The sequence below is a fragment of the Antechinus flavipes genome, chromosome 4 (genome assembly GCF_016432865.1).
Source record: "Antechinus flavipes isolate AdamAnt ecotype Samford, QLD, Australia chromosome 4, AdamAnt_v2, whole genome shotgun sequence".
Classification (NCBI taxonomy): domain Eukaryota; kingdom Metazoa; phylum Chordata; class Mammalia; order Dasyuromorphia; family Dasyuridae; genus Antechinus; species Antechinus flavipes.
In genome coordinates, this window is record NC_067401.1 from 135,447,294 (window position 1) to 135,472,917 (window position 25,624).

The 25,624-nt window shown below is 44.3% G+C and overlaps 1 protein-coding gene across 3 annotated transcripts in view; it reads left to right on the forward strand.

Annotated features, from left to right (window-relative positions):
- Positions 1-25,624, forward strand: part of SRCIN1 (SRC kinase signaling inhibitor 1) — a 115,896-nt gene that overhangs the window by 39,520 nt on the left and 50,752 nt on the right. For 2 of the 3 annotated variants that reach the window (XM_051994668.1, XM_051994667.1), the window contains exon 2: positions 14,926-15,227. In XM_051994668.1, the coding sequence (XP_051850628.1) occupies positions 14,926-15,227 (302 nt within the window). Of the gene's footprint in view, positions 1-14,925; positions 15,228-22,107; positions 22,207-25,624 lie in introns of all 3 variants that reach the window. The other variant, XM_051994666.1, reaches the window with a different exon arrangement.

Sequence of the window (25,624 nt, forward strand, 5' to 3'; positions counted from 1 at the left end):
TACCACAATCATGGTTCTGGGAGCAAAAGAGCCTGGGATAAATGAGAAGTTGGCTTTCCTTGACTTTCCCTTTCTTATCCAATCAGTTTCCTTTCTCTTCCAATGGGCTTTGCACCAATCATTCTCCAGGAGCAGTGGATGGGACAGGGTAGGAAGTAAGAACGATCTTATATTCCAGTGTATGACAAATGCATTAGAAATGAGGTCTTGGGAGGGGGCGGAGAGTCATTAGAACAACCAGAAAAGATCTCTAGGAGGAAGTGACATGTAAGCAGGACTTGAAAGAGGAGGAAGGGATTCATTTGCAGAAGTGCTTTTGAGGAGAAACCTCACTGATCTCCACAAGGGAGGACAAAGACTGACCATCACCTGAGATGGGGAGGCGGATAATATTGAACTCAGTTTCATTCACCAAGCTAATAATGGAGCTGATGAGCTCCACAAAACCCACAATAAAAGGGTTAGATTAGCTAGTATCTCTGCCTTAATGGAACAAAGTCTAGCAGAAGGAGATGATGTACAAACTTAGCACATGTCACGTGTCACTGGACTCAGGGAACCTGGGTCAATCACTACCTGCGCAACTTCAATTATATTGTGCAAGTCAATTATACTTATCTGTGGGGCAGATAGTTGATGCAGTGGGTAGAGCACCTGCCCTGGAGTTAGGAAGATCTGAGTTCAAATTTTAATACTCACTAGCTGTGTGACCTTAGGCAAGTCACTTGCCTCAATTAAAAAAATATATTCACCTATAAAATGAGACTAAATTTGCCTTCAAGATCAACTGTAGGATGAGAGATCTGGAAAGGACACCAGAAGTTCCTAGTTCAAACCTTTTGTTTTATAGATGAAGAAACTGAGGTTTTGGGAAGTTAAGAAACTTGGTCCATTAAGGAAGTTACTTAAAATCTCTGAATTTCATTGATTAAAGAATGGCTGTTTAAAAGAAAGGAAAATGGGGTAGCTGGGTGGTGCAGTGGATAGAGCACCAGCCCTAAAGTTGAAATCTGGCCTCAGACACTTAACACTTCTTAGCTGTGTGACCCTGGGCAAGTCACTTAACCCCCATTGCCTCAGGGGAAAAAAAAAGGAAAATTCTCTGAGACTTTTGGAGAAAGAAGAGAAATTATTGAAACCCAAGGTCTGGGGAGTTTATATGATTTGTCTAAAGATATACATGTAGTGTGTGGCAGACACAAAATCCAACTTCTTTGGCTTAAGATCCATCATTCTTGCCACTAAACCAATAGATCTATTATTCTGTATATTAGTATGTGATAAATGAACACAGAAGGACAAAGTACAGGCCTTGGAGAAAGGGGCTGGAAAGTCATTAACACCCATAACAATCAAAGAAGACTTCCTAGAGGAGGTGGCATATAAGCTGGGCTTTAAAGACCTGGTAGGAATTGAATGGGAGGAGAAGGCATCCTTGGTACAGAGTATATATATTTTATATAATATAATAATTCATATAATAGTTTATATTTATAGGCAACAGTCCTACAGATGCCCACAGGCAAGATAACACAGGAATGTACAGGGAATGAGGAGTGGTACAGATTGGAGTTTTAAGTATATGGATGTCAGTATTATGAGCTGAAACTGGGACCTCATCAAAGAAAAATTTATCTTCCCTGAGTCCTGGCTTCTTTCTTGGGCTTACTGGGGATAGCGATGAGGGATAGTGGATTCTGTGAGCGTTGTAAGCCTGTTTTTTGTCCTGTTGCTAAATCTCTCCTCTGGTTGTTAGTCTGTTTCTCTTTTGGGAGGTGGGGTCTGGGGGAGGGAGGATTCCCTAGACAGAAGCTTTCCGAGAAGCCTTGGTAGGGGTCACGTGCATGTTCCCAAGCTGCTTTCTTTCCTACATTTCCAGGGACTGGAGCTCAAAACTTTCCCTTTCTGAAAGGCAGGGATTCTTAACTTGGAGTCCATGAACTTGACAACATACATATATAAATATGTATATATATACATTTATCGCCTATATTTCAGTAGAATTGTTTTCATTTGTAACCTCCTGTATTTTTATTTTAATAATATTTTATTTTTCTAATAACATGTACACATTCACTTTTATAAGGGTTTGAGCTCCATATTTTTCCCTCCTTCCCTCCCTTCAGCTTTCCCCAAGACAGCAAGCAATCTAATACAAGTTTTATATGTATAATCATATTAGACATATTTCCACATTAGTCATGTGTAAAAGAAGAATCAGAACAAAAGAGAAGAAACATGAGAAAGAAAAAAACAAAAAAAAGTAAAAATAATATGCTTCCATCTGCATTCAGACTCCATAGTTCTTTCCCTGGATGTGGATAGAATTTTCCATCATGAATTGTTTATCATTTCACTTCTGAGGAGAGTTAAGTCTATCAAAGTTGATCATTGCACAATGTTGCTATTACTGTGTACAATGTTCTGGTTCTGGACAGTTCACTCAGCATCAGTTCATGTAAGTTTTTAGAGGTTTTTCTGAAATCTGCTTGCTCATCACTTTTTATAGAACAATAGTATTCCATTACACTCATATACCACACTTGTTCAGCTGTCACACACTTAATGGGCATTCCCTTAATTCCAAATTCTTTTCCACCACCAAAAGAGCTGCTATAAATATTTTTGTACATCTGGGTCCTTTTCCATTTTTTTATGATCTCTTTGGGATGCAGACTTAGAAGTGGTTGTGCTGGATCAAAGAGTATGAAGGGTTTGATTCCCCTTTGGGTATAGTTCCAAATTGCTCTCTAGAATGGTTAAATGAATTCACAACTCCACCAACAATGTATTGGTGTCACACATCCTCTCCAACATTTATCGTTATCTTTTCCTATCATCTTAGCCAATCAGGGAGTGTAAGGTGTACCTCAGAGTTACTTTAATTTGCATTTTTCTAATCAATAGTGACTTAGAGCATTATTTCATATGACTATAGATGGCTTTAATTTCTTCTTCTGAAAACTGCTTGTACATATCCTTTGATATCATTTATCATTTGAAGAATAACTTATTCTTATAAATTTGGCTCAGTTCTCCATATATTTTAAAATGGGGGCTTTATCAGAGTCCCTGTGTATTTTCTTTAATGCATTTTAAAACATTCTGAGAAGGGATCCAGGGGTTTAACTAGATAGTCAGTGATACACACACACACACAAAATAAAAGTCTTTGGGTGGTTCACAGGGAATTATTGATCCCATTTGGCTGTTGGAGGCACCTGATACTTGCCATCTTCAAGGATGCCCTAGTCAAAGGAAACAAGCCTGGGCCAAGACAGGAGATCTTGAGAAACTAAACTCTCCATCTTTGGTTTTTCTTATCTTGGCTTCCTTTCTCTTCACACCTTTCGTTGTTCACACTGTACAGGCAGCAGGGCTAGTAGAAGCTTTAGATTGAGAGCCAGAGATCCTGTATCAGAATATCAAGTCTGCTTCTTATTTATCTGGAAGTCATTTACCCTCTGTTTTTCTCCTCTTATAGAAGGAATTGGATTAAAATGATTTTTTAATTTCCTTTCTATTCAAAATCCAACGATCATATGATTCTCCCTACCTGGAGAATACTCCCCTACTTATCCCCTTCTTCCTTCTCTCATTCCCATTTGATAATTTCTCTCCCTTCTTTCAAATCTAAACTCCATGAAGGCTTTATAGACTTGCCCATCTGAAAGTGATCTCTTTCCTCAAATTTCTCATGGCCTTTGCCCAGACCTCTTCCTTGTAATTGCCACTTTCTGCTTTGTATCATTGTTATTTGAGCATATATTATTCTCCTTTTGATTAACTCCTAGAAATCAGGATCTGTTCCGTGTCTATTCCATGTCTCCTCCCCAACCTTCACTATATATAACAAATGTATAATAAATGCTTGTTGATTGACTAATTGAATATATGGAGACTAGTTCTTAATTCTTAATTTTTGAGGGTGACATATTAATGAGCCAAGCTGAATATGATATGAATACCCCCTCAACCATTAGGAGAGGGGTTTGATATAATCTAACCTAGGCTGGCAAGCTAGCCACATCTCTCTCTCTTTTCCCCACAGTTCCCCAAATTAAAAATAATTAGGAAAAGACTAATATAATGTCCTGAAAAGCTAGAAATTTAGTATTCCAGTGCCTTAGCAAGGGGACATATGGCCTTTGGGAAAGGAAAAAGAGAAGGGTAGCTCTTTCTACCCACTGCAGACAAAATGGCAAAAATCCCAGGCTGTGCCAGCCAGAGTTGGGCACAGCTGGAGAAGCTGGTGCTAGAGCTTGGCGTGTTCTCCTGTCACATTCTCCAAACTATAGTGGCAAGGACCCAGCTCTTTTCTGTGGCCCAGATCCCACTCAAAGGTTTTCATCTCTAGGCACCAGATTTAGGAGCAAGTTAGGCATCCTTCCTCAGCCTGTCTCTCCTCCTCCTCTTCCACCTCCCTAGATCCTTATAGAGCACCTCATTTCTTAATAGTTACAACATCAGGGAGGATGCTATGATCTAGGTATGGACTGGGAGGGGGATATTAAGGGAGGTAGGGAAAAGCAGCATCAACTGCCACCTTTTTCTATGCAGCTGATTTGGTCAGTCTCCAAAAGAGAAGTGAACAACATCTGAAATGGGGTAGCAGGTCAGGATTCCTCTTCTCTAAAGGGATTTCATGTCTCCCTCCCATTCTTACTCCAACATATTGAGACCTGGGGGTAAGGGATATAAAATTAGAAGTTTTAGAAGGTGCAATTGCATCTATTCAAGCAGGTAAGCCTTCCACATTTTTCCAGCCTCGATGCTGATGAGGCCCTTTAATTAAATTTCCTCTCATTTACCAGCTAAGTGGCCTTTGGTGGGTTTTAAATCTGCCCAAATTGGTTTGTGTTTTTTATTTCTGTGAGACTCAAATTCACTAATACTCTCTGTGTGTCTCCCATCCCTACACGTCACTGCCTTTTCTTGTGACTTCTGAACTGTTTCCCTAGGGAACAATCTATGAGCCTCTCATGGTTTTGGTTTTCTCTTCTTGAAAGTGGAGCAATTCAACTCCCTCTCCCAGGTTGTATGGGTGTGTATGGGTGGTGGAGTCTAGCATAATCAAAGACTCACTTGAATCCTCCCCAAGCTTCATGCCCATTTGTACCTGGGCAGCAGGCAATGCTAAGGAGAACATCTCCTTGAATTACCTTCTGGATCCCTGGTAGGGTATGAGGTTGCTGTCCATATCAAAAGATTCTTAACCCTCTTCTGCCTCCCCACCACCCCCAATTTCCCACTTCTGCAATTCAAGCTCTCTCAACTCAGGAGGAGAGCTGTTGGATTGCTGTCTGGCTAATTCTTCCTTCTCACATGTGTCATCCGTGGATAGACAGTCTACTATATTCATTCCTATGCATCTATGCTGGAATCTCACCACAAATCTTATTTGACTTTTTAGCCAAGTGAAACAATTTTTGACAATCTTCCATGTTTGTGGGAAATTTTAAAAGAGTGTGGTTTTTAGAGCCAGAAGGAACCTTTAAGATTTAGTAATCTTAACCTCTTAATTTTTTACAAATGAAGAAACCAAGACTGCGGGAGGTTAAATGATTTAGGCAAGATCACACAGGCAATAATTAGCAATCAGGATTTGAACTTGATTCCAAATCTATCACTTTCTCTATATGTTGTAGAGATTTCTCTGAGTCCTTCATAATCTCCTCTGAAATTTTTCTCTTCTACCATTCCTATCTTAACTGATGAATCAACCCAACTTTATGCTTGAATCCCTTCCCCCTTTTAAAATTTACCAATTACACATCGTCAAATCTTTCCAACTCTTTTACTTCTATTTATGTGTTACTGGACAGAGATGAAGGAAATCATGAAATCCTGTAGACTGAGTCCACTACAAATTGGTTAATCTGAAGTAGACTCTTGCACTGAGGAAGAATAATCATTATGCTCTTTCCTAATTGACTCATGATCCTACTCTGTGCAGTGGCTATTCCAAATCTCATTTCTCCTTAAGCCTCCCACAATGTCCCTCCCCTAACCTTCTTAGCTGAGGACCTTACCTCATTCTTTATTGAAAAATTTGAGAACATTTGTCACGAGCTCCCTTTTCTCTGCTCCTCTTTATCTTACATCAGTCATACGCCTTCTGCCACAATCTCCTCCTTCATTCTTGTTTCACATGAAATGTCTTTTATACTTACCAAGATAAACCCCCTCTGTATGCATCAATGAGCCTGTCCCATCCCATCTTCTCCAGCAGATTGCTCCTTCTATCATCTCCATTCTCTCACTAATCTTCAATCCCCCCCCACCCCAGTCTATTGGCCTCTTCCCTACTGCCTACAAACATGCCCATGTCTCCTCCATCTTAAAAAGTAATTTCATATTACTGCTCTTGCTAGGTATCATTATATATGTTTTCTCTCTTTTATAACCAAACTCCTTGAGAAATCTGCCTAAACTTGTACCTTTTTTCCTCTCTTCAAAAATCCTTGAAATTTTGAAACTACTCTTTCCAAAGTTGTCATCTGTTTCTCTTTTAAAACATTTTTTTTTTAATTTTTGGAGGCAATTAAGGTTAAAGGAAGCTAGTAAGCATCTGAGGTCACATTTGAACTCAGTTCCTCCCAACTTGAAGGCATAACTCCCTAGAGAAAGAAAGATACTCTCTCTTTTTAAAAATTTTTATTAATTTTATTTTTAATTTAGGAAATAAAACAAGCATTTCCATAACATAGAATTTTTTAAAAAGATGATTGCACATGAAACTACAAATCTATTTCTTTTAAATATATGTTATCCTGTAAATTTCATTTTTTTCTTTCCTTTCCCCCCAGATGGCTATCATTACATACACTTCTATTTAACAGTTCTTTACATATTATCTTACTCATTAGAATGTGGTGTCCTGAAGGGCACAGATTGCCTTTCTTTTCTTTCTTTCTTTCTTTTTTTTTTTTTTTTAGAGACCAATTCAATAGTTTATTAAATGGAGAGAAATACTGGGACCAATGGATTCATGGTTGATCCCAGGGCTAGACAAGACTATAATCTCAAAGAGTCTAGCCAGATTGTCTTTCTTTATAACCCCATCATTTAACACAGCACCAGGCATATAGTAAGCATTTAATAAATGTTTGTTAAATAATTGACTATTGCCTACCTATTCTTATTTAATCACTATTGCACATATAAGTTTTAATTGGAAGAGACAGTCCAATCTATGCCTAAAGCTATACAGATCATGAGTAGGAAACTCAGCATTCTTTTTTTTTTTCCCCTTTGAGGCAATTGGAGTTAAGTGACTTACCCAAGATCTCACATTTAGTAACTGTCTGAGGTCACATTTGAACTCGGGTCCTCCTGACTCCAGAGCCTAAGCTCTATCCACCTTGCCCCTTAGATGTCCTGAAAGCCAGGATTCATAACATAATTATAATTAGCTTTATGCTGGTTAGTATAGATGACCTAAAGGTCTTACTTAACTGCTGTTAAAGCTTAAATAGCATTAGTTAATGTAACTTTTTAAAAGGAAAACTTCTGTAAGAGTCTTACTGCAAGTATCTAGGCAGTATACAAAGCCTGATCTTCCTGATTTCATAACCAATATTCAATCCTTTGAGCCACTTCCTGGTTTTAAGTCGTCTTCTCTAAATCCTTTGCTGATAGTCAATAATTTCTTGGGTTTTCCTGAAGGATTTACCTAGTTCCTAGCTTCATTTTATTTGCTTGATTGATAAAATCGTGCTAATAACATTTGAAATCTCAAACTCACAGATTTGTGCAATGAGGAAAGTGCTTTCCAAAGCACTTAAAGTGGTATGGAATGGGAGTATCCCATCCACTTCTCCAGCTCTCTCACTGTGTCTTTTCCTCCTCTCCAGATGTGTCAGATATCTTGAGGACAGGTCTTGAATCAGGAAGAGGGTGGGGACATTTTGGCTCAGTTGGGAGTAGTCATTCAGCAGAACGGCTTCTCTCCTTCCCCTTCATTTAGAGAGAAGATGGCCCTGCATTCATCAAGAGAGATTTTTGTCTTTTGATCCCTCACTTCCCTCTTTTCCTGCCCTTTCATCCCTCCCCTCAGCCTTTCAGCAGCTCTTGTTGGAAAGATAGGCAGCTCATCAGGGCGATGGCAGTGGGCATTAGCCATTTGGGGGGATATTACACAGGAATGTTTACAGAAAGGCAATTGCCTGGAAAATAACTCAGGCTGCTGTGGTTTGGCGGAAAAGATAGTTTTTGGAAGACACACACACACTCACACTCACAATGACCCAGAGGGACAGACAAACCCAGGGATGGACACACACACACACACACACACACACACACACACACACACACACATGCTAACATCCAGAAGCATAGACCTGTAGCCACAGGGACTCATAGAAACTGGTGTAAACCCATGAGCACACACATAATTGCATGCAGATTTTCCTCATAGTTAATTAAAATGTAAGACGATATAAAGTGGTCGAGAGACTCCCCTGCTTTAGGATGTTACCACTAAGACCTTGGACAGTACTTGGCCAAAGACTTTCATGTATTCACTGGACTTTTTGGAGACTCTGTTCTACTCCTCCTTTATACTAACTCCCTATACTCTTGGGTAAATGATTTTTTGAAGCTCAGTTTCCCCCTCTGTAAAATGAGAGGCAGGACTAGGTGACCACTTCTCCAGCTAGGCTGGTTAAAGTCACTTGAACTCTGCCTTCTACCCAAATCCTGAACTAGAGACCCTTTGTTAGGTGCTTTTTGCTAGAGGGGTAGGGCAGTAAGCAAAGGGTTTCAGGATGGAGCCATCACCCACAATTGGCCCTGGCAGCAGCCTCAGGGCATCCCTGGGGCTGAGCCACAGGCTCCCATTGGATGAGTCTGGGACCTCTTCCTCCAGTTGTGGAGGCTGGAAGGAACTTGGGCAGAATCGGGAAACCAGGTGTTGGGCTAGGGAGTCGATTTGACTGTTTTAGAGACATTATCCTATTTTTTCCATCCAGCTCCTCTTGGGCTTTTGTCTCTTTGGGGCACTCTTCATTCTCTCCATTCCCCTCTCATCGGCCCCCTCCTCCAGCTTGTTCCCTTGACACCTATCTGCAGACACACCCAACTGTTGATTTGGGCACAGAGGTGAGCTGACATGCTTGGCACACAGGTAGTGCTCACACCCAGGCATTGTACCCTTTTTCCCAGGCACAGTCTCTTCCCTTTTTCCAAGGGGTTCTGGCAAAGAGGTAAAATAGGAAGGTATCCTGGATTGGGAGAATGGCTGATTCAGGAGAATATAAAAGTCTCAGACGCTTGGGTTCTTGAGGGACTCACAGAGATCTCCGATTTGGAAACCTCTCAAGTGTGCTGTTTTTAGGAGACAAGAGAATTTGGGTTCCTGAACCCCAGGGCCTTGATCAGGACCTTGACAGAGTCTGGGATGAGGGGTTCACTTTGGAATCTGGATAAGTAAAGAGAGAGCTATCTATTCTGTCTTGATTCTTTTCTTTCTCTCCCTCCCTCTACTATCTTCTCTTTCTCTCACTATTTCCTTTAATGAAGTTTTATTGATTGATTTCTTGTTTCCTCTTTCCTGTAGTATTTCCCTGGCTTCTCTTTCTTCTTGCTTTCTTCTCTCTCTTTTCTTTCTTCTTCTCTTCTCTTTCTTCTCTTCCCCATCTCCTCTCTTTCCTCTTCTCCTTTTTTTCTATCCTCCTTTCCTCTTCTATTTCTTCTTTCCTTTATTTTCTCTTTCTTCTCTCTTTTGTCTCCCCCCTCCTATTGCTTTTCCTGTTCTCTCTTTCATCTCTCCCTTCATCTTTTTCATTTCTTTTCTCCCCTTCCCCTCTCCTTTCTCTTTCCTCTGCTCTCTTCCTCTATCCAGCGTTTTGGATGATCCATTTTGGAACATCATTGTGTGACAGCCAGAAGAAGGAACAGATTGTGGAATCTAGGGTAAAGACAAGGTATAGTCTGATAACCTACTAGATCTTTTAATTAAAAATTTGTGATTTTTAATTTTAATCATGGGTTTATAATTATTTTATGTTAAACAATACAGTAGGTGATAAAAATAAGTCAAATCCATAAATATAGTCTTTTACTTTATTATTTTTTTTCTTATAAAAACTGCTTGGGCCCTGTACTGGGCCTTTATTCTTAGCTCTGCTACTGGGAGGGGGGGGATTTCGCCTTTGTTTTTTCTATCCCCAGCAACTCCAGTCATGGTCCTCCCCCCACCAATAACTCACCAGCAGAGCTGGAGGGTGGGTCTCAGCAGTACCAAGAGCTCTCGTTGCTGAATTCTCCCCCCCCCCAACACACATACGCACAGAAGGCCTCTCCCCAAAGTACCCAGCACCAGTGACTCAAAAATAACAGGTGTTGATTTGCATATTGCTTTGCATACAATTTGTATGTTATTCATTGACAGAGAGCAGAGAAATTCTCCCAGCTCCACCCTCCAGCCCTGGTCCCTCTATCCCCAAAGTACCCCCCAGATCCATTCCTTAGAGGGGGTTCCCAGCCCTTCCAGCCTGGTGCATCTTCCAGTACAGTGTGCCGGGACCTTGAGCCACAATGGGCTAGGAAGAGCGAGGTCGGCTGCTGCTCCCTGGCTCTCAGCTGCAGCCCTGCCATCCCTCCCTTTCCCTTCCCCCCCCACTCTCCACCCCCCAATGTAACAGGAAACATTGATTTGGTGTCTTAGGGGCTGTGGGCTCACTCAGGTTGCCTGATAGATTGAAATCGATTTCTCTGGTCATTTGCTGGAGCTGTTCGGCGAGGAGGGAGGAGGAAGGGCCACACAGCCCTCCCTGTTGTGCAGGAAAACGAAAAGGGGAGGGAGGAGAGATGCAGCAGGAGGCGGAAGGTTACCTTTGACTTCTCTCTGGGCTTCATCCCAGTGGGTTACCGATCGGAGCCTCCCCCTCCCCGATTTCCCAGCCCTCTTTTCCCAGAGTGAAAGGGGGACGGGGGAGGGGACGAGGACCTTCACCATTTACAGCCCCAGCCTCCCTTAGTTTTGGAAGAAATGCCCATTCCCGTGCTGGCCTGAGGATGTGTTAACTAGCCGCCCTGCCCAAGACCAACCTGGCATTCCCCGAGGATGTCGAGGCCGTACTTCTCCACTGCCCCCAAGGGCAAACACTCGAGTCCCCTCCCTCAGGTCCTTGGAGCCTCGTACTTTGCCTCTAAGGAAGGGGGAGTGTGTCTCCGCTTTCTCTCACGTTTCACCCTCCCCCTTCCTCCCGGGGTCCTTCGGGATGTGAGTCCCAGGAGTGCTGGAGGGGGCCTAGAGAACATCAATCCCCCTGTCCTCCGCCCCAGTTCCTGTCCTTCACTCTCCCAGGTGTTGGGAAGGGGGATGGGCTCAGACAGGCTTGGAAGTGATTACTTCAGCTTTGGGTGGGGATGCTGTGGGACTATAGCGACCCTGACCGCTTACCCTGGCAAGAGAGAGCGTGAGGGGGGCATCTTTCTGGGCGGGGCACCTTCCAAACCGCCTCGGCGGCCACCGCCGCGGCCCTCCTCGCTCCCTACAGCTACCGCCACGCTCCCTGCGCCCCCTCCCCACCCGGCGGCCGGAGATTTATGGGACTGCAGTCATAAAGTGGGGCCGTGAGATCCGTCAGATTGGCTTGCAACCTCGGCTCTAGCAGCCCCTCTGCCCACCCCTCGGTTCGTTCCGGGCGACCTTGGGACCCGGCTAGGTCTGGATGGGCTGGGGAAAGGACCCAGCCTCGACCCCGGGGCTTGAGGCCTCTCCGACCCACGCGCTAGCCCCAGGGGAAGGGTCGGGAGGGAGAAGGGCCGGGCCAGGCTCCCAGCCCCTCTGACCTCGGCAGGCCCTCACCTGCTCACATCCCTACTCTGCGGCGGATCAGGCCTGGTAAGCGGCTGCCTCAGAGATCCCCGTCTGTACCCATCGCTCTGGGGAACCGCGGGAAAGGGCTGGTGTAACCCGGGGAAAGGGAGCCGCGAGCTGTCCAGGAGCAAAGGAAGGGGTGGGGAAGGGGGGAGAGTGGGACAGACGGAAAAGTTGGAGGAGCGATTTTTTTCTCCCCTTTTCCCCAATTTCCTCCGCTGCCATGCTTCCCACTACTGGGGATGGGGATGGGATGTCTTTTTTTATTCTCTTATTGTTTTTTTGTTGTCTTCCAGCTCTAGACTTATGATCCTAAGGAAGGGGGCAGAAGCCAGCTTAACGGAAAGGGAAAGGAGGGGAGTAAAGTGTTAGCCATTTTAGGATTCAGATCATTTCCCCCAATCCCTTTCCACCATAACTCTTCACTCCTCTTCCACTAGCTATGGAGGATGGGAAGTGGGGGGAAGGGAGGGAGGCGGAGATTGAGTAGAATCCCATCAGACTCTGATGGGAAATACCTGCCTTTGTGCCCGGCTATAGCCTTTCAGCTCTCAGAGAAGCCTAGAACTCGACCTCCCCAGAAGGTCCCACACCATTCCCACACTGCTACCATCCACTCCTCAGAGACTCAGGTCCCAGGTCAGATCAGATTGGGGACTGAGAGATTCCGACCTAGATTCAACCCCTAATATACCTTCAATTCTCTTTTCCACCCCCCCCACTGTCACCCCCCCTTCCCTCTTTTCCCTGTGCAGGAGAGTAAAAAAATAACTGGTTATGGGGAAGGAGGGGGAAAGCTAAGATTGATACTCCAGGCTCTAGGACTTAGGTACTCATTACTTTCCTTCTCTTGAGTCTCAGTTTCCTCATCCATAAAATGGAGGAATTAGATTAGATCATTTCTAAGGATATACTAGTTCTAAATCCCATAATAAATTCAGCGATCTAACCAAGAGCTAACAATAAGTATAGATTTAATCTAAGCATTGCTAGATTCTCTCTCTAAAAACCTCCTATTCCTTGTGGGTCAGACCAGAAGTCTGGACTGGGGCATGGCTAATGAATGGTGGTTAAGTGAAAGAGGAAGCGAGGGATGGAGAAAACCTGGCTGGGGCCGACTGGCACCAAGCATTCATTAAGGTTTCTAAAAGCAGGCTTCCTTCCTCTCTCCCTCCCTCCCTCCTTCTCTCCCCTCTCTTTCCTTTCCTTCCTCCCTTCTTCCTTCCCTCTCTTCCTCTTTCACTCTTTCCCTTTCTTTCTCCCTCACTTTCTTCCCTTCTCACTTTCCCCTTTCTTTTCTCTTTCCCTCCCTTCCCTTTGCTCTCTCTCTCCCTCCCTTTCTTTTGCTTCCCCACTCCAAGGAAGTGGTTCAGAAAATAAGTCTCCCAGGTAGACTTATCCATTTACTATGTGAGAGAGGGAGTAAGGGAGCACAATGAAGGGATATGAGATTGTACTCGTGCCTTGCCTCCTCAAAGGTGTTGTAAATTCTCTGAAGGTAGAGGCTAGGTCCTGCTATTCTGGTTTGTTCCTTACAGTGGCCAACAAATAGGATCATATGATTTAAGGTCAGAAGGAACCTTGGAAACCATTGTACAGATGGGGAAGTTGAGGCTCAGAGACATGATTTGCTTAGATAAAGGAGTAAGTAGGTGAGCCAGAATTTGGAATGAGGTGGTCTGATTCCAAAGAGAGTGCTCTTCCCTTACCACACTGGCTCATTAGTACTCAATAAATACTTCTTGATGGATAGATTAGAGACTAGATCATCTGGTTTTGATGTGTTTGGAGGACAAGATAGAGTGGGGCTGAGCCATGATGGATGTGTGATTACTTATGATTAGAGATCTATGTAAGGCTAAGTAGAACCTGGTGTGAGACGACAAGGCAGAGGTGGGAAGGGAGCAGTCTCTGCTGGGCACCTGGGAAGCTTACAGTGGACACCAAAGCACGGATGGTATGGTAAGAAACAGTGGCTTCTGCTGGAAGGTGGAGCTGGGGTGCGGGGGAATGATTGAATTGAGAGGAGTAGGGGGAATATAGTGTCAAAATGGATACTTATTAAAGAGCAGTGGTGTAGTGATATGTGTGTGTGTGTGTGTGTGTGTGTGTGTGTGAGAGAGAGAGAGAGAGAGAGAGAGAGAGAGAGAGAGAGAGAGAGAGATAGCCAACCCAACCCTCGGCCTGTTCCTTTTTTTTGTGCTTTCTTCATGTTGTGTGTTCTCCTGTAAGTTCCTACCCTTTGCTCCTAAACAAGGCCAACCTTGAAGGATGGGATGGATGGCTCTACATGAAATGAGGGCACTGAGTCTTGAACTGTTCTGTCTGCTTTCTCCTTTCTCACACTGTCTTCTGTCACCAGCCCCTCTCCTGTTTGTCCTTCTGTCTGTCTCTCTCCTTGGGAGGGGGAATGGGTGAGGAAAGGGAGGGGGACTCCACAATCCCTTCTCTGGGAGGCGCCCTATTATTCTGAACTCCTCCTCCTTCTCCTTGGATGTGGCTGGTGAACTTTTCACAGTGCCCTAACCTGATCTCCCCTCATGATCAGGCTAGTTCTACCCCACATCTGGTGAATTAAGGTGAAAGAGCAACACCAAGATCCAGCCCTAGAGATAGAGCTTGAGAATTGCTTGAAGAAAGAACTGACAATTTTCTTTTTTCACTCTTCAGAAGAATTGTTTTTAAATAGATCCCTTTCTGCATTCAGCCCCATCAAGAAAATGGGATCGTGGGAAAAACTATCTCTGGAATCAGAAGCTCTGGGTTCCAATCCTGCCTGTGATACTTTCTATCCATGTAACTTTGGGCAAGTCACTTAATTCCCCCTTTGCCTCAGTTTCCTCATTCATAAATTAAAGGGCTTTAAGGTCCTTTTCATTGACCATATTATCCCAAGAAAGAGAGAAGGGAGGAGAAGCTGAAGAAATTCAGCCCTGTTAGGCTTCCACTTACTTCCAACATCACCTCTCATTTTTTTCTCTACCAAGACTCCTTCCTCCTTTTCCCCTAGCCAGTAAAGGTGGGGACCATCCAATGGGCCATTTTTGACCCTGCCTGTGCCCTCCTTTTTCTTCCCTCCTCCCTACCCCCTGCAGATCCTGAGCGGAGCAGCCCCCCGATGCTGTCTGCGGATGATGCGGAGTACCCAAGAGAGTACCGGACCCTTGGGGGTGGGGGAAGTGGGGGGAGTGGGGGCCGGCGCTTCTCCAATGTGGGGCTCGTGCACACTTCTGAGAGGAGGCACACCGTGATCGCAGCCCAGAGTCTGGAGGCACTCAGTGGGTTGCAGAAGGCAGATGCAGAACGCAAGCGAGATGCCTTCATGGACCACCTGAAGAGCAAGTACCCCCAGCATGCCCTTGCCCTCAGAGGCCAGCAGGACCGGCTCCGGGAACAGGTGAGAGGCTGTGCTGGGCATAGATGCTCGGAAGGGGAAAGATGCTCTTGTTAGTCTTTGAGCTCCTGGGCTGCTGATCTTTTTCACCCAAGGGTTCCAAGGGCCACTGATCCTCCAAGCTTGAGAGTCTTCCAGAGTTGAACTTGGAGGATTGAGCAGCACCAAGAGACAACTTGGCAGTTGACACTGGAATTACTCTCAAAGTCCAATTTTGTTGGACTCTTAGGTGCCTGGGAGAAAACTTAATCCTGTTTGCTTTTCCCAGGGAAGAAAAGGAATAGTGGCCTTGGCTCTGAGGCCTGGTATCCATCAGAGTAGTTCGCTGCCTTGGGGAAAAACGCTGTCCTATCCTATATTTTACTTGATGATGATTTGGGGTTGTAAGTGAAAGGCTGATTGACAGAAGCAAGCCTTTTCAAGGATAGAGCCCTCGCTATCCTCTGTACAGCTATGTGGTGGACCGGGTCATGGGCCGAAAAACCTCAGCTATCAGATGACCTGATGTCGGAGTTGGAAGAGTTTATGGTTGACCAGGTGCCTGTTCTGGTTCTGTTAACTTTGGACTTTTCAAGCTGAATTGACCTTTTGGAGCTGGGCATGAAAACCTGAGATGTTTCCATTGTTAGGGACAGGATGAGGGAGTTCTGAGGTTCCTCCCCACCCCTGTTTTCTGTCATCTCCCCATCGTATTTGTCCAATGATTCCAGGCAAATGTATTTTTCTCTCTCCCTCTTCTTCAGTTTTATGACTTGTTTGTGAGGAAGCCTGGGAAGGAAGGGAAACAGGTTCTCCAACATTAAATCTAACTGGGTAGACATGCATCAAGTGTAGTGGATCTTGATTCACTTTATGATTCTTGAGAGTCACTGACATCTGATTTCTTTTATATAGAGAGCCCACCAATTCTTGTCTATCCCATTTTGGACGCTTCCTTCTTTTTCTTTGTCTTCTCTAGGAAACAGATGTTGACTTTCCAAAGGGGCTTTATTGGCATAAAGGGAAAATAACAATGAAAGCATATAAAATTATTCAATTATAAAGCAGGAGACAAGTGAAAGTGAGAAATACTAAATTACTAATTGGATGAGCTGTGTTTAAGTCTTGGTTATATTAGTCATTAAACTTGAACAGCCTATCTCCTCTCTTTTACTCAGTTACTCTACCTAAAATGGGGAGTGGGCTAAGTCTGCTTACATTCCCTGATTTTTCCCAATATGGCATTCTACCTACTGAGGCAGAGACACAATTTCCTGGCTCAGTGACCTCTTTGTCCTCTATCTGGTTCCTATTTAATCTGGATAAAATTCTATTGCATCCTTCCCCTTACTGGAGCAATGCCCAACACTTGGTTTTTCCTTTCATCCAGAGCTAGAGCTCTTTCTGGAGCTTCTTCCAGTAAAATCAGCCTGTGGACAAAGGTTCCAGTCCCATTGATTAGGTCATAGATGGACTCTATGGGGAAAACTTTTTGCACATTTCTTATAGCCTCTTGTATATAGAATAGTAATCATGTTCATTTCTCCCAAATAGTAAAAAAGGATCATTTCTTGGAAAACTCAGGAGATTGGGGGTCAGAATTTGAGGGGAAAAATATTCCCTGTCTCTAGGGAAGCTTCTTTTTTTTTTGTTACTCTGGAAAAATCTCCTTAAGGAGGGAGAAAGAGCCTAGGAAAAGAGCAATCTTGCTTATCCTTGTTGCCATCAAAAGGATTGTCCTTTAAATTGTTTCTATATCTCTATACAGGTCATGCATTTCTGAAAAAGAATCTTTCCATCTTGCTAGTAGACAAGTTTTTTCTCATCTATTGTCTATAGTCTATAGTCTGACTTGTAACTATAATTTGGGAGATATTGACATTAATCTGATATGGTAGTATATTAACTTTTCAGTTCCTTGGGCCTTCTTTCCTGCTTTCCACCTAGAAAGTCTTCCCTACTATTTGGCATGGAATAATGGAAAGAGCAATTGATTTAGAGTCAAAGGTTAGGTTCAAATCCTGATTTTTTTGACTTCTAAAAGTGTGTGGCTGAAATCTCTTAATCTCTCCTGGCTTCAGGTTCATCTTATTCCCCACCCCCACTCCCACTGTAGTTTTATCCTTAAAATGGCACTGCCACTTTTTAGTCTTCAGAATCTTGGTTTTCTTATTTGTAAAATAAAGGGAATCAACAAGCTCACTAGTTCTTAACCTCTAAACTTCTTTTTTTTTTGACATGGATTCTCTTGACAATCCTGGAAAAAATATTTTTAAATCTGCAAAATAAAATATATGGGATTAACAAAGAAATCAATTGTATAGGAATATAGTTATCAGAATAATTTTTAACCAGTTCTTGGATCCCTAGATTAAAAAACGTTGGACTAGATGGTCTTTAAGGTCTCTCTTCCAATTCCAACATTATATGACTCCTTTTCATCCAAATATAGGGTACATAGTTCCCCTAAATCTAATCTCTCTAAATCTAAGAGCAGCGTATAATCAGCATTAATTACTGGGGTATAGCAAGATGTTATTAATGCAATTAACTAACATATCATTAATATATTAATTATCATGACACCAATATATTAATAATAATTATCAATTGTATACAATTAGTTGCTTTTATGATTATTTATATATGATTAATTACAAATATAGATTTCTATACCCTAATAATTTATATATGCACACAGACATATATATACGTTTCCATGTATGTTATATGTATATACATGCATACACTTTTAATATATACCTACATAGATATGTGTGTGTGTATATATATATATATATGTGTATATATATATATACATATATATATATATATCCTTTTGATGAGAGATCACATTTTAAAGGATGCTACTTACATTCTGTGGTTGTATATATTCAGAGCAATACCACATGTCAGTTAGACTCAAGGAGAGATGCTGAGCTGGCTTAGAGACTGCTGCCCTGGCATATGGTCTGGGAAGGGATGAGGAGTCCATTGACTAATGACCTTTTTCCTACCCCACCCCCAACTAAGTATCCTGGACTTTCTCAGTCCTGCCAATGCTTGACATTCCCCACTATACTTGTAATCTTGACTAGATCACAGGCAGATAAAAGGTACTGGATTGTGCCAGCTACCTCATATTCATACCAGATAGCACCATCATGCTTGTCAATCTCCCAGCTCGCCTGGTAGTCAGACTTTAAGTTGTATTGGAAGAATATGAATGAAGGAGAAGACAATGTCAAGTTTCAGTATTATTCATTCATGTGTTTATTTGCTCCTCCATTCTGTCTTTCAAAAAGTATTGATTGAGCACCCAAAGATATCAAGAGCCCATTCCAATGGGCAGTTTGATGTCATGGATAGAGACTCATCCATGGAATACCTGGGGTCAGATCCTACCTCTGACACATACTGATGGTGAGATCTTGGACAAATCACTTCATTACCCATCTAGGCAATACTAAGACTATAATTTCCAGAGAAAGTGCTGACTTACAGTAGGAGAGGGAATTTTCCCACTAGGGAATTCCATATGCCAAGGAAGTCAAAAGTCCCAACCCTATGCTAATCTAGGTCCTGTACCAGAGCTTGAGAGAATTTCAAAGATGAATGAATGAGACCTGATCTCTGCCCTGGTGGCACTTAAGTCTAGTTGGGAAGAAAAGGCTAACCCCATAAGAAAGAACCAAGTAAACCTCATTGAGAAGTATATGACCAGATGCCAGGATGAGGGGCAGGAAGACTGGCTGTAAGTATGCAGAGAAAGAGAAGTACCTGGGAGGGAGGAATGGGTTAATGGAGTATAATGGGAAGAGCCCAGGATAGAAATCAAGGATTCTTTCCTTTTTCTGTGACCAACTTACTCAGTGACCTAGACATTCTTTGTCCGAGCCTCAGTTTCCTTATTATTAGAGTTAGCTAGGTGATAATCCATAGTTCCTGAGCCTGGCACTTTATCTCTGTTTGATTCCGTTTTCTCAACTGTAAAATGGGCATAAAAACCACCTATCCTAGCAGTATTGTTGAGGATCAAATAAGATAATATTCGTAAAATGTTTAGCACAATACTTGGCACATAGTAAGTGCTATTTAAATGCTTATTCCTGTCCCTGTCCCCCATCTCTAAGTGAGAGGGTTAATTTGGAACTCAGAGGTTCCTTCCACCTCTGATCTTCTGTGAATATGGTTAAAGAAGAAGGGGGAGGAAGCTAGTTGGCACAGTAGATAGACTGCTGGCCTAGAGGAAGGAAGCCCTGGGTCCAAATCTGACCTCAGACCTAGCTGTATCATTCAATTCCCAATTGCCTTCCCCCAAAAAATATTTTTAAAAAAGAAGGTGGGATTTAGTTTGAGCCCTGGAAGGGATGGATGGGATTAGGCCAGGTGATGAGAAACTGTGAGTGTGTTCTTGGAGGTGAGTATGAACATAGCATGTAAAGGCCCACATTAGCTGGAGTAGAAAGGTCACATGAAAGTGAATTAAGAATAGCCTTGATTGGTTTAATGAACGGGCTTTTGAACAGGGGGTGGAGGAAGGGCTCTTCATTAGGACACTGAGGCAGGAATCCAAAAGTACCTCTATGAGCATGGTGGTCAGGAGAATGAAGAGCAGGAGAAAGATGGAAGACATATTCTAAAGAAAGAGTTGAACTTGGTGATGGATGGGTCTGAGGAGATGAGGAGTGGGAATAGGGCATTTTGGACAAGACTTATAATTCCACTGGTATTGGGAACTTTTGATTAAAAAAAAAAAAGGCCTATCAATGTAGATTGGCAACTACAGTGCAATTTCTAGTCATAGAGATAGATTCCTGATAGGTTAAGTGATTCCTTCAGGGTCACACAGACAGATGGGTAGGTATCAAGGTATTACTTGAACCTGGGTCTTCCAAAATCTGTCACTGGCTCTCTAGTCACTATACCATGCTACTTCTCCATGTTAATAATAAGGGATAATTAAGACAAAGGAATAATTGAGGACGTCTGACATTTTGAGCCTGGGTGACTTGGGTGGCCTAATCATTGGAAACAGGAAAATTGTGAGAAGGGGAAACAATGATGGTTTTAGCTTGGGGCATATTGAGTTTGAGTAAATGGCAGAATGGGTAACCCAACTCCTATGAAGCTCAATGTACTGGGCTTTGGGATACTAAGACAAAAAGAATCTGTCTCTACCCTTGAAGAGTACATTCCGCTTGGGTATGCAATATATAAAACAATTGTGCACAAGAGATAGGAGGGAGAGAGAATTTTAGGAGAGCATCAAGAAGGCATTGCGTGAAAGTTGGCATCTTAAAGAGCCAAAGAGGCAATGTACTAATTCTAAGAGACTAAAGCAAAGGGGGAGCACATTCCAAGTATGTGTGTGGATGGAAGGTGTGAGAAGCCAGTAGGGTTGGAGATAAAATGCTTGGTTCAGGAAACCACAAGTTAGCTAGTTCAGTGGAATGAAAAGCCATATGTAAGACAAGAAAAACTTATGCCATCCCAAGGAATTTACATTTTATCCTAGAAACAGTAGGGAACCATTGATGATTTTTGAACAAGAGTGACAGGGCCATACTTGAACATTAGGAAGATTATTTTGACAGTTAAATGGGGATGGATTACAAGTGGGAAATGATGGAAGCAGGGAGATCCATGGGGAGACTATTTTAATAACCCAGGTGAAAGGTGGTAAAGATTTGAATGAGTGGGAGTATAGAGACTGATGAATGGGAAAGGTATCAGGAAGGTTGAATCAACAACTGTAGGGGCAAGGGAAATTGTCCACTTAGATAATCGGAAAGATGGTGCCCTCAACAGAAATCAGAAACTTTTGAGAAGGGGTAGGCTTAAGGGGAAAATGCGTTCCTTTTTGGACATAGTTTTCGATTGAGATAGCTCATACGGATGGAGCTGTCCAACAGGTAGTAATAAATGCAGGATTAGATTTCATGAAAGAGATGAAGGGTGGTTATATTGATTTGGGAATCACCTGCTTTAAGGTAATGATTCATTCCGAGAGAGCTGATGAGATCAGCAAGAGAGAGGCTTAGAGGTGAGAAAGAAGGTATAGGAAGAGAAAATAAGAGGATGCAGGGCAGAGCCTTGGAGAACATCGATTCTTAGGGGGCAGGAGATGGATGATAATTTAGCAAATGAAGCTGAAAAGGAACAGCCAGACAAGTTGGAGTAGAACAGGGAGAAAAATGTCACAAATGCTGAGGGAGGAGAGTGTATCCAGGGGAGGGGGTGGTTAATAGTGTCAAAAGCTGCTGAGATGCCAAGAAGAATGACTGCAAAAAGGCCGTCAGATGTAGCAGGCAAAAGATCATTGGTAACCTTGGAGAAAAAGATAAATTGCTTAGAGATAGAGCATTTGGGTCAGAAGCCAGATTGCAAGATGTCTAACTAGAGTTATCCTGAAGGCATATTGAACTTGACCCTGGGAAAGAGGTCAAGACTAGAGATATAATTTGAAAGTCATCATCATAGATATGAAAATTGAAAGGATGAAATATAATCAGTTAAAAAGAAATAGTGAAGAGGAAGAAGGACAGCAGAGAATGTGAAATGCTACAGAGAAGATGGGGGCTAAGGAAAGACCTTGGACAGTGAGAACATTAGAAACCTGCCTTTAAGAGAACAGTTTCTTTATATTGGAGAGAATTAAAGGAGGGGATGAATGATAAGATAATGAGCCCCCACCTTAAGATTTATCTGTAGATAAGAATGAATGTTTTAGAATTGGGTATTAATCAGACGAGCTTTTTGATATATCTGCTAAGAACTGCCCCTTCCTTTTCCTTGATTTCCAGTCCCCAATCCCTTGGGCCTCATTCTCTCTCTTGCCCTCCATCCCAGGAGGCCCTCCCCCCACTCCCCCTAACGGGGTGTCCCCCCTTCACACACACAGGTTGGCGGCTGGACAGTGGACCACGTGTGTCTCCTCAGTTCCCTCTGCTCCCACCTTCATGGCGACTCTGCCCCCACTGTGGCTGGCCAGCCTGCCCAGGTGAGTTCACCTCCATCCCAATCCCATAGACCTGGGCAGGCAGGGAAAGGGAGCCAGGGTAGAAAGGGCAGGGGAGGGGATATACACCTATACAAATGTTGAGGGTGGGGGAGGAAAAAGAATGTTCCCAGTTTCAAGTATGAGTCCTTCCTAGGTGGGTTTTGCTGTGAGGGGGATGTCATCTGATACTCTATTAAGAATAAACTGATTTAGAGGAATTTTTATACTACTTTTCCTTCCCAGTCTTTGATACCTCCCCATTTGGCACACTCTTCCTTCCTTCCTGCCCCTCTCAGGTCATATTGTTCACTCCCCTCATCCTGAGCATGTTGTCCCTCTCCCTTGGTATCCACAGTATCAGGAAAGACAGTCTGATGGCTTACTTCTATCCCTCCTGTTACAGTGGATTATTTCTTGAAGCTTTACAACAAAGATTTGGGTACTTTGCCACTCTTTCAAATTCCATTTTCCCCTTCCTCATTTGGCCTTCAGTTACCCATTTCACAAAGTGGATTTCATCTTAGGTGGAGATGTCTGAAGTTATGCAGGGAATGGGATGAAAGAAAGAGGTTATAGAGTCTGGCATTGGGGATATAAACTTCTGACCTCATTGGATGTGGGACTCTGTCTTTTAGGGGAGAGAGAGAAAACGTCCCTCAACCCCACAATCCCAACCATTTTAGAGACCACTTTGGGTACCTTGACAGTGAGGGTCAGGATGACTATGAGAGAGAATGAAAGCTCGGGAATGTGTCATGTAAAATCCCTTCCTGTCCCACTCTCCATCCTAAAGCGTCTTTTAAAATAATAGGTTTTTGTTTTTCAAAATATGGGGAAAGATAGTTTTCAACATTCACCCCTGCAAAACCTTGTTCCAAGTTTTTCCTCCCTCCGTTCCCACACCCCTTCCCCTAGACAGCAAGTAAACCAATATAGGTTAAATATATGTAATTCTTCTAAACATATTTCCACCACCCTGAAGCATCTTTCTCCACAAGACCAAGTAGAAAGATGCTTGGGTTTCTGTGAGATGGGAAATAGTGATTTTGCTTTCACTCCATTATGTTTTGGAGTATTGTTACTTTTATTTACATCCGTGAAGAGGGCCAGCATAGACAGAGGCTTTAAATCTAATTTTGTCCTTCCACCAAAACTTAGTATATGACTTGAATGTTTATGGTTGGTAGCCCACAGATTTACCTGCAAAGATAATTTGGTTGATTCCCTGAAAATAAGGATTTTGTGAAGCCGTGGAATGGATGAGTTGGGGAAGGGATGGGATTAGCTAACCCCTGAGGTCTCCCACTTCTGAGATTCTAGGGTAGCAGTTTGGAATCTTACGTCACACAGTGACTCACAAGGAGTGGAAGGCAGCTGCAAAAGTGGGCTCTTGGGTTGTTATTTTGTTATAAAAAATGGCCAGTAAATAGCCAGCAGTAAAGAATCTCTGTCAATACTTCATATTCAGTGTTCAGGTCTCTCTTAACCTGTCCTGCTAGTTTCTGCCGTTCTACAGCTCAGGTTCAGAGAAGTTCAACAATTAACCCAGAGTCACACAGCAAAATCAGGAGCAGATGGGAACTGTGACCTAGGTGTCTCTTCAGGTCTAGGGCCTGGTGTGGAAGCACAGAGTAGCAGGATCTTAGCTAGACTTGGGGGTGGAGGGGAGCTCCCACCCGAGGGCTGGATGAGAGGGGAGGGCCTTTTATTAGAAATGAGAATCTCTCCGATTTCTCCCAAAGCTTGGGGGGGAGGGGGGACTGGGAGGAAGGGAGAGCAAAGGTGTGGAGGAAACAGCCCTAAGATGTCCTGGGAGCCCTTCCCCCGTGGCTTTCTAACCTCCCTCCCCCTGCTGCAACCCGAGTCCCAGGTGACTGGCGAGGGGGCGGCCGCGGGCCACGGGCTGCGAGATCGGGTGTCCGAGCCGGAGGCAGTGGCTGTGGCGGCGGCGGCAGGGGCAGCCTCAGCAGCTTTAACCGCAGCAACAGCCGCGGCCGCCGGGGCTGGGGCGACTGCGGGGCCGCGCGGGCGGGGCTGCGCCCGGGGGCGGGGAGGAGGAGGCGCGGAGGCAGGGGAGATGTGCGCGGTGGCGCGCTGCACGGAGCCAGGTGGAGTCGCGGTTACCGGGGCGACCAGGGCCCGGGCCGGCTCAGCGGCGGCGGCGGCGGCTCGTCTCGCATTGCAGCAAAGGGCAGCGGCGGCTGCGGAGGCGGCCGGGGGCGGGGAGAGCCGGGGTGGGTGGGAGCTCAGGAGCCAGGAGGGGCCGACCCCCCTGCCCAGCCCCGATCGATTGCACCCCTGGGGCCTGGCCCGGGCCCGAGCGGACACACCTGTGGCCGCAGGTAAGCTGGAGAAGGAGGTGCAGCCGCGGGGCGCAGGGGAGGCGGGCTCCCCGGGAAGAGGCGGGGGGAGTTGGTGCTGTCTGCCGCGGGGCCGCATCCCCGCCCCCTTCTCTCTCCCCCGAGGATGCAGCTCCCGAGGGCGCGGCGGCCCCTCCCCCCAACTTCAAGGAGTCATGACCTTCCCCAGACTGGGTCGGGCGCCCCCTCCCTCGCGCGTGTGGGGTACCTGGGGCGCCTCCTAAGTCTCTGGGGGAGGGAGGCCTCCCGTGGAACCCATGTGGATTTGCTCACCTGAGGGTGTGTGTGTGTGTGTGTGTGTGTGTGTGTGTGTGTGGGGTGGGATGCAGGTAGGAGTTTGCATGTGCCTTTGTGTGTTGTGTGTGTTTGTTTGCATGCATGCATGTATGCTTTTGTGCATACTCCTGTTTGCACATACCTGTCTGTGTTAGAGTTTACATGTGGCTCCCTTTACCCTTACTTGTTAATGGGAGAGTTTATATGCAGGTGATGTGAACCATTGTGTTTGTGAGGATGACAGGGTGAGCCTCCCCCAGAGAATAACGGTTTAATTTAGGACAGTCAATTCATTGCTCTTCCCTTGAGATTCCCCATTTACCTCTCATGGGGGGGGGGTAATTACCCCTCTTCCACTTGGACCCTAAGTCCCTGTGAGGTTCAAAGGGGGGGTCTCGAAACCACCAGGCAGTCCTCCAGCCCCTTTGACATATATGATCTATCATTTATCCCTGTGCTTTCCAATGGAGAGGTCTCTGGGTGAGGGTCTATTCCTTGAGCCTAGCAAGGCTGAGAGACAGTGAGTCCCTTTACTGTTGGTTGCTATCAGCTCAGGCAGAGATTTTTTTGGGGTACCCTTAGCTAACAAGGAGAGAAAGGGTTAACTCTTTAGACCCCCAGAGGGAGGGAGATGCTCTTGGCCTGGCTAGATTGGCTGAGGGCTGAGGAATAGCTCTCTGTCCAAGTTTTGCTCCTGGGAGAAGCTGTCAACATGGTCCCCATCCTGGCTGGAAATTCTGCCCCTTGTTCTATCACCCCAGGCACTCCATAAGCAGCTGTCA